Consider the following 10,124-nt stretch of genomic DNA (forward strand, 5'->3'; position numbering starts at 1 on the left):
ATAGCAACCTTTTAAGATGCAGATAATATAAAACATGTAAACTGAGAAAACTAAAAGTCAAAATGTGGGGGTGGAGTGGAATTAAAGTATAGACTTTTTTTTTTTTTTTTGCCTGTTTTTGCCCTTGCTTATATTCCTTTATTTGCAATCTAAGATGATTTATCAGGTCTTTAAAATAACTTGCTATATTTATAAGATGTTTTTTGTAAGTCCTATGGTAACCACAAAAAAAAAAAAAAAAAAAAAAAAAAAAAAAAAAAAAAAAAAAAAAAAAAAAAAAAAAAAAAAAAAAAAAAAGAAATCCTTAATAATAACACTGAGTGTAAATATTCTCAATTCTCCAATTAAAGTTCATAGAATGGCAAATGGATAAAGAAACAATATCCAACTATATGCTCTCTTCTAGAAACACACTTCACCTATAAAGGCATACATGAATAAAAGTGAAGGCTTGAAAAAAAATTCCATGTAACTGGAAACCAAAAAGAGCAGTAGGAGTTTTACTTAAATCAGATAAAATATACTACAAATTTAAAAACTGTAAGAAAAGACAAAGAGGGTCACCGTATAATAACAAAGGAGTCAATTCAGGAAGAGGATAGAATTATAAATACTTACGTATCCAACATCAAAGTTCCCAGATAGATAAGGCAAACATTAATGGACCTAAAAGGAGAGATAGATTGTAAAACAATAATAGTGGGGTTTTAAACACCTCATTCTCAGTAATGAACAGATCAGCCAGACAAAAATCAACAAATAAACAACAGAGTTAATGTACCACCATATCTAATAGACCTAACTGACATTGACAAAACATGCCACCCAACTGCTGCAAAAGACACATTTTTTTAAAAGCAGCATGTACAATATTTTCCCAAATAAATCCATATGCTAGGCTGTAAAGTCAGCTTGTACAAATTGTTTAAAAGCAGAAATGTTATCAAATATATTTTCTGACCACAGTGGAATAAAACTAGAAATCAGTAACAAGAGGATCATCAGAATATACAGAAACATGGAACAGTATGCTCCTGAATAACCAATGAGTCAATAAAGAAGGAAATTTTAAAAATTCTTGAAACAAGTGAAAATGGATCTACAACATACCAAAATCAATAGGATATGGCAAAAGCAGCACTTAGAGGAAGTTTATAGCAATAAACACCTATATCCAAAAAAGTAGAAAGACTTCAAATAAGCAACCAAACAACGCATCTCGAGGAAATAGGAAAGCAAGAACAAAGCGAATGCAAAAGTAGGAGAAGGGAAGAAATAATAAAGATCAGAGACTAAAAAAAAAAAAAAAAAAAAAAAAAAAAAAAAAAAAAAAAAAAAAAAAAAAAAAAAAAAAAAAAAAAAAAAAAAAAAATACAGAAAATCAATAAAACACCTCTCTTCTTGGAAAGGTAAACAAAATCAACAAAAATTTAAGAAAAGAGACTCAAATAAATAAAATTAGAAATGAAAAAGGGGATATAACAATTGACACCTCAGAAATACAGACTCTTTAGAGATTAATATGAACAACTATATTTCCAAAAATGGGAAAATCTAGAAGAAATGAATAAATTTCTGTACACATACAGCCTAGAAAAATAGAAGCATGAAGAAATAGAAAACTTCAACAGAACAATAATGAATAACAAGATTAAAGTTGAATATAAAGTTTCCCATTAAAGAAAAGCCCAGGACTTGATAGGCTACCAAACATTTAAAGTAGAACTAATACTTATCCTACTCCAGTTCCTCAAAACAAAAAACAAAAAAAACTGACAAGGTGGACCTACTTCCAAACTTATCCTCTGAGGTCAGCATTACCCTAATACACCCAAACCAGACCAGGACACAACAGCAACAAAAGCAGCTCAAAGGAGGTACAGAAGAAACATACCTCAAAATAATAAAGGCCATATAAGACAAACCAATGGCTAACATCATACTGAATAGAGAAACACTGAAGACCTTTCCTCCAAAGACTGAAATAAGTCAAGAATGCTCACTTTCATTACCATTATTTAACATAATATTGGAAGTCTTAGGCAGAGAAATTCAGCAAGAGAAAGAAATAAGGGATATCCAAATTGGAAAGGAAGAAGTTAAATTAGCCTATTTTGTAGAAAACATGATCTTATACTTAGAAAAAACCTAAACTCCACTAAATACTATTAGAACTGATTTAAAAAAATCAATAAAGTTAAAGAATATGAAATAAAAATACAAAATCAGTAGAATTTTTATATATAGAAATTAAACATTCTGAAAAAAAATAAAACAATCTCATTTATAATAGCAATAACAATATAAAATACCTACAAGTCATTCTAACCAAAGAAGTGAAAGGTCTCTACAAGAAAAATTATAAAACTCTGGTGAAAGAAATAGAAGAGGACACAAACAAAATGGCAAGATACTCCATGCTCATGAACTAGAAGAATTAATATTAAAATGACAATACTACCCAAAGCAATTTACAGATTCAATGCAATTTCTATCAAAATACCAGTGGCATTCACAGAAATAGAAAAACAATTCTAATATTTGTATGGAAGCATAAAAGATCCCAAATAGCTAAAGCAACCTGAGCAAAAGGAACAAAACCAAAGCAATCAAACTATATGATTTCAAAACCTACTACAAAGCTACAGTAACCAAAACAGCATAATACGGCATAAAGACAGACACACCGCCCAATGGAACAGCATAGAGAACTCAGATACAAATCCAGGCACTTAGCAACTAACTCATGTTCGACAAAGGAGTCAAGAACATAAAAATGGAAAAAAGGGACTGGTCAGGTGGCTCACACCTGTAATCCCAGCACTTTGGGAGGCTGAGGCAGGTGGATCATGAGGTCAGGAGTTCAAGGCCAGCCTGACCAACGTGGTGAAAACCCATCTCTATTAAAAATACAAAAATTAGCTGGGCAGGGGTGGCGCATGCCTGTAATACCAGATACTCAGGTGGCTGAGGCAGGAGAATCGCTTGAACCAAGGAAGTGGCAGTTGCAGCAAGCCGAGATGGTGCCACTGCACTCCAGCCTGGGCAACAGAGGGAGACTTCATCTCAAAAAAAAAAAAAAAAAAAAAAAAGGTACAAACAGTCTCTTCAAAAAACTGTGCTAGGAAAACTGGATATCTATATACAGTAGAGTAAAATCGAACCCCTATTACTCACCATGCAGAAAATCAAGATGGATTAAAGATTTGAAAATAAGACCTGAAATTATGAAACTATTGGAAGAAAACAGTGGGAAAACTCCCCAGAACATTTATTGATCTGGGCAAATACAGTCTCTATGAGACTTCAAAAGCACAAGTAACCAGAACAAAAATAGACAATAGGGATTCTATCCAGCTCTGCACAGCAAAGAAAATAATTAACAAAGTGAAAAGACAACCCACAGAATGGGAGAAAATACTTGCAAACTATCTATTTTACAAAGGATTAATAACCAGAATATGCAAAAAGCTCAAGCACCTTAACAGAAAAAAATTAATAAATAAAACATATGGCCAAAAGACCTGAATAGATATTTCTCAAAAGAAGCCAGGCAAATGGCCCACAGTAATTGGAAAAATGTTCAATATCACTAATCACTGGATAAACGCAAATCAAAACCACAATGTGATACATCTTACCCTAATTAAAATAACTTACAACAAAACAACAGGAAATAACACACCCTTGTGTGGATGTGGACAAAGGGAAACCCTCTTACACTGTTGGTGGGAATATAAATTAGTACAGCAATTATGAAGGACAGTATGGAGATTTATCAAAAACTTGAAGTAGGACTATCATATAGTAGCAATCTCACTCCTAGGTATACGCTCAAAAGAGAGGAAATTAGTATCAAAGATATATCAGTACTCCCATTATTATACCACTATTCACAAATGCCAAGATTTGAATTCAACCTATGTATTTCAACAGATAAATGGATAAAGAAATATATATACACACACACACACACACACACACACACACACAATAGAATATTAATCTTATCAATTACAGTAACATAAATGGCACTGAAAGCAATTATGCTAAGTGAAAAAAGCCAAGCACAGACAGACAAATATCACATGTTCTAACTTATGTGTGAAAGCTAAAAATGTGGGTCTTATGAAGACAGAGAGTAGATTGGTAATTACCAGAGGCTGGAGAGAAGAGAGAAAGGACAAATGAAGAAAAAAAATCTGTGTGTGTGTGTGTGTGTGTGTCTGTGTGTGTATGTATATGTAGGTATGTATATATAAATTTTCATATTGCATGTATCACACTGAACTGTACATATATATGTATGTATATATGTATGTATTATCTGTACATATATATGTATGCATATATGTGTATGTATGTGTAACTGTACATATATATGTTTGCATATATATGTATATGCGTATTACCACTAAACTGTTTAAAAATGGTAAAGATGGTAAATTATATAGGTATATTTTACCTTAACAAAAATAAATAAAAAAATATTCAGTAGACTAGCTAAAGATATCTAGAGGGTTAAGTATTGATTCATGCGTAAACATTTTCCAATATTTACAAGTAAAATGAAAAAATACCCTTGAGTTAAATGTATAACCCACTGACAATGTTTCAAAGGATGTGAGGGATGAACTAAAATTTGGACAATCCATGCTGGTCCTATGTACCTGGACCAGAGGGAGAAAATCTGGGCTGGAAATACTGTTATAGGTGTTAGCACATGAAGTTGACAACTAAGTTATTTGGAGTATGGAGTTACTAGCACATATGCATAGTTTAAGAATGAGATGACCCAGGATAGAACTTTGGACAGCCCCGAAATTTAAATAAGGCCAGTATAGGAGAAGAGAAAGAAACCAAATGGTATACTACTCTAAATTGTTCCTTAGTGACAAAAGAATAAACTGAATATTAGCTTAGCTGCTTATATGATCTCTAAATCAATTCCATTCAACATGCAGCAGTACTATTGTTTTATACTCCTTCACAGAGGAAATTCTGGAAAGAGTACATAGGGCTCCTTGTCTTTTCATTTGCATTCCTAACTCTCCTGGAAATCCATTGTAAACATTCTCCACTATTAGTATGCTTCCTAAATTTGCCAATGTCTAAACATTATGTCAAGTGTCTTGTAGCTAGCTACATTCAAGAAAGTGTAGAAACCAGGTGAAAAATGTCAAGGACAATAATGTCATGTGCAAAATCTTGCTTAGAATTTACCAGATACTCCTGTGATAAATGAAGTTTCAATGCGTAATCCCATTTTACTAATAATTTAAAGATAAGACCATTTATAGTATTTTTTTTCATTTCATTCAGAGGATATAACATTATCTTCCTCATAAAGAGTAAAAATATAATAGTGTTTTTTGAAAGAAAAAGAAGGAAGGAAAGTAACAAGGAAGAGAGAAAAGAGGAACACAAGTTTACTCAAACGTTCAATAACTTGCTTCCGGCTTTACATTTGCAGGACTTAGAAATGTCCATTATAATTTGTCATTATAAGAATGTTACTTAATTTACTAAAAGATAAAAAAAAACTTCAATAAAACAAAATGGAAAGAACAAGACTGAAGAATAGTAGGAGGTAAATGTGTGATAAAAAGTAGTTATGAATACAGATTTTTGCTTTTTTGAAAAAAAGAGAAAAACTTTGCCTTAGTGAAAGAAAGTGTCACCAACATATATATTTAAGTAGAATGGAATTGGCATAGAAACTGTTTGCATTTAAAAGGGGTTTAGATTTTTGCAAATAGAAATGGCACTATAGGAACCTAGCTTGTAAAAAAAAAATTGCATAACAATTATTCTGCATTTAGCCTGTTGGGAAAGAGAAAAGAGAGAAAGAGATTTCTGCAAGTGTAGAAATAATTACAGGGATATTAGGTGCCAATGAACCCAAGAGGGCTGACTTAAAACTTGCTAGGTCCCTCATGGTTTTGGCTACCAACTAGGAAATATTTCATTTCATGTTCATAACTCCTCCTACTTCTCCACACATTCGTAAAGGAACATTAAAATGTGTGGCTAGCCACGTTTTTTTCTCCAGTTTGATCTCAATAAATTTATCCTGTGTTTCAGAATACTACAGACGTTGCTATGAGCTTTATTGGAGGATGAGTACACGAAGATGGTCTCAGACAGACTTCCAGAAGAGTGTCTGTATTAGAGATAAATGAAAAGTGTAAAAAGTTATCTACAAAATGTCCACTGTATACTATACTGGCACATATCCTGGCACTAAACAGAGTAAAATATATGACATTAGCTGGTTTATGTTACACAGAGTGCAGACTGAAAGTAAAGCCATTGCAGAACCCACAACTTAAGAGAATGACGCTGGAATCCTTGGAGAAGAAAAATTGGTGAGTGATGAATGAAAGTTTTATGAAAAATGGACAATATTCCTTAGGTATCTGGTAAGAGCAAAACCAGCTTTCAATTATTGGGGAGTAAGTCTCATGAATCCCAAGTTTTCCCCCATAATTTAATTATCAGCTTTTCCAATAACAATTACTCTATCCGACTAACCAGGAACTTACATACACCACCATTTGCTACCCTGCTATTTGTGCCTGTCAGGTAGTACTCACTTGTCAGCTCTTTAATCTTGAATAAGTCAGACATTGTGATTGCCCTTAAAGGATTCCTATTCTAATTGTTATTATCTTTGGAAAAGAAAAAATTTGTGTCTGTTAGAAAAAGTCAGTGACCTATGGATGGGAGTGTCAAAAACTAAGCATTGGGATCAAACCTATGGAAATCACAGTATTTAATTGATTAATTTGTTTAGTTTATGCTAACATTAGAGATATTTTATATTTTTATATAAATATATTTTAACTGATACAGCCTCCCTGTCATGAAATGTCCTTTGCTGATTTGGTTCCTTCATTTGAAGTTTAGCAGCAGTTGAACATTTGTTGTTGGATATTTGAGTAAACTTGATTCCATTTCCTTTTTTCTCTCTTTCTTCCTTGTTACTTTCCTTCCTTCTTTTTCCTTCAAAACACAGCTGCTTCCTAAATTTTCAGCATATTGGTAACATTGAGTATACCGTTAGCTGATTCATAAGCTTGCTGACATGAAGCAACTTTATTGAAATGTCTAGGAAGGGATGAAATAACCTAACTCTACTATTTACTGAATCACAAACATTTCTCTAATGTATAGCTTAAAACGTACTGATTCAAAATATATAATTTTTAGAAAATGACTATTTTAATCAGAGAACTTTCATATAAAGCATAAGAGCCCACATTTTCAGACAATTCATCATCAGTGAAATTGAAAAGTGATGAAATTTTCTTCAGTTATTTATAGCCCTTTTCTCTTTTTTGGTATCCCCAGGTTTGTCCTGTCTTCCCTGTCTAGTTCTACATTTGACTTCTTTTAACTCTTTTATTTTTACTAATTTCTTATGTGAGAGTTCATAAAGTTATATAAGCAACTTAATTACCTATATTTTATTAAGAACTAATGAGCCTTTTTTTTTGCCATATTATGCTAATTATAGCTCTGAACAGTTTAAAACCAGGAAACTAGACTCTATTCCAGCTAAATGATTCATTTGTCCGTTGTTCAGTATCTGTGGTATATCAAGAGCAAGTCCTTTTGCTGTATACGTTGCTGCTGCTCATCTTGTTGCTTAGCAGTTGCTTCTCTCTAGGTATTCTATAAAGTGTATTACAGAATTTTAAAACACACAACATTTCAAGAATTTCAGCTGTTAAAATATATAGAAAAAATATAATTTCCTTTAACTTTAAAGAAATTTAAAAAGCAACAAGGAGCTTTGCCCCAAACCCCATCTCTACTAAAAATACAAAAAATTAGCTGGGCATGGTGGCGCATGCCTGTAATCCCAGCTACTCAGGAGGCTGAGGCAGGAGAATTGCCTGAACCCAGGAGGCGGAGGTTGCAGTGAGCCGAGATCACGCCATTGCACTCCAGCCTGGGTAACAAGAGTGAAACTCCGTCTTAAAAAAAAAAAAAAAAAAAGAATTTCAATTTTTTCTAAAGTACTTTCTTTACATTCTTCTGAATATAAAAAGAAATATATTATGTTCTTGGGTGTCCATTATTTCTATCTCTATTCTTTTTCACTGGGAATCTTTTATACCAATATACTGATCAGAGTCTGATAATGCTTCTAACTTAAAGAAAATTATAAATAATTAAATACTATAGGAATAGCTCAAATGTGGAATATGGAGAGATTTTAAAAATCTGATTAAAATGCAATATCCACTAAAAATAAACTTCTATTTTTTTTTTTTTTTTGTCTGCAGGTCTGGAAAGAACTGACAGGCCAGAGATCTAATTCCTAGTCCAGGAGATTTTGCTGGTTCCAATGGATTTGGATTGCCATGTACATAACGTCCTATTATGGCATACTGCCTGTGAATGCCTTATCTGAAAACAGTGATATATCTGATATATCTCCATCAATCCATCTTTTCCTTTCAAAACTGTGAATAAGATGGATGATTATAGAGTTCTATCAAAATCAGACAGACTCAATATAATGACTTTGGATAAAATCAGAAAGCAGAAGAGGAACAGTAACACTGACTGAGAAATTTCTTTTGTTTGCATCAGGAGGTCCAAGGACACTATGTCTGTTTCCAACATCACAGTCTACATGCCCTCTGTGTTGACACTAATAGGGATTCCAGGCCTAGAATCTGTGCAGTGCTGGATTGGGATTCCATTCTGTGCCATTTATCTCATTGCTGTGATTGGAAATTCCTTGCTTCTGATCATTATCAAATCTGAGCATAGTCTCCATGAGCCTATGTACATTTTCTTAGGCATGCTAGGAGCCACAGATATTGCACTTGCTAGCACCATTATGCCCAAGATGCTTGGAATATTCTGGTTTAATGTGCCTGAAATCTATTTTAATTCCTGCTTGCTTCAAATGTGGTTCATCCACACATTTCAGTGTATAGAGTCAGGAATCCTGATGGCCATGGCCCTGGACCGTTATGTGGCCATCTGTTATCCACTAAGACATGCCACCGTCTTCACCCACCAGCTTGTCATTCAGATAGGAACTATGGTTGTACTCAGGGCTGCTATTCTTGTAGCCCCATGCCTAGTACTGATAAAGTGCCGGTTTCAATTTTATCACACAACAGTCATCTCCCACTCCTACTGTGAGCATATGGCCATTGTGAAATTAGCGGCAGCAAATGTTCAAGTCAACAAAATCTATGGTTTGTTTGTGGCCTTCACTGTTGCAGGGTTTGACCTCACGTTCATCACATTGTCCTACATCCAGATATTTATTACAGTTTTTCGTTTGCCCCAAAAAGAGGCTAGGTTTAAAGCATTCAATACCTGCATTGCTCACATCTGTGTCTTCCTCCAACTCTACCTCCTCTCCTTCTTCTCCTTCTTCACACATAGGTTTGGGTCTCACATTCCCACTTATATTCATATTCTCTTTTCTAGCATTTACCTGCTAGTCCCCCCATTTCTCAATCCACTTGTCTATGGTGTAAAGACCACACAGATTCGCATTCATATGGTAAAAATGTTCTGTTCATAAAATCCACCTTAATTAATGCCTACATGCTTCCTTCTTTTGTAATAGTAACCACATCAAAACAAAACAAAAATGAATATTATTTGAGTTGCTTGGTTTGTGAAATCTGCCGGCATAATAGCTGGTTTTAGATCATCATAGCTCATGAAAGTCATCAGCCAATAGAGTTGTGAATTCTATTTGACTAATGAAAGTGAGAAGTGTGAAAGAGTATAAGTAGTAAATATATATCGTTTATTTTTTTCTCTTTAATTCTTTAACCGCTGGGTTGAGTTATTCCTCTAAGAATATTTCTCCAGGAGGATTTATAAATTATGTGTTTGTCACTGAATTTAAATGCATCTAAGGCTCGTCGTTCTGAAATGTCCAGGTACTCAATGAAAATAAGTTGTTGACTCTCATTTTCTCAATAATCCTCAACATAAAAAAAAGGAAGTACATGCTAACTGTGTTTTTGTTAAAGAAAATCTTATGAATATCAAGAGACAACAAAGTCTAAAAATTTAAATACATTTTCAGAGGTATACAGGGAATTACAGGCACAAAAATAAGAACCAGGTATTACATT

At 33.4% G+C, this 10,124-nt stretch overlaps 1 protein-coding gene across 1 annotated transcript; it reads left to right on the forward strand.

Moving 5' to 3' along the window:
• The first annotated feature begins 8,620 nt into the window (after positions 1-8,620).
• LOC108307428 (olfactory receptor 52A1) lies at positions 8,621-9,643 on the forward strand. Its single transcript, XM_017532799.2, has one exon. It carries the CDS (start codon positions 8,621-8,623, stop codon positions 9,557-9,559), a length of 939 nt encoding a protein of 312 aa, XP_017388288.1. The 3' UTR covers positions 9,560-9,643.
• Positions 9,644-10,124: the final 481 nt, after the last annotated feature.

Source organism: Cebus imitator, unplaced genomic scaffold (genome assembly GCF_001604975.1).
Source record: "Cebus imitator isolate Cc_AM_T3 unplaced genomic scaffold, Cebus_imitator-1.0 Scaffold79, whole genome shotgun sequence".
In the NCBI taxonomy this organism is placed as follows: domain Eukaryota; kingdom Metazoa; phylum Chordata; class Mammalia; order Primates; family Cebidae; genus Cebus; species Cebus imitator.

What these genes read in the sequence shown, in the direction of transcription:
- LOC108307428 (XM_017532799.2), top strand. Translation starts at nt 8,621, where the DNA reads ATGTCTGTTTCCAACATCACAGTCTACATGCCCTCTGTGTTGACACTA.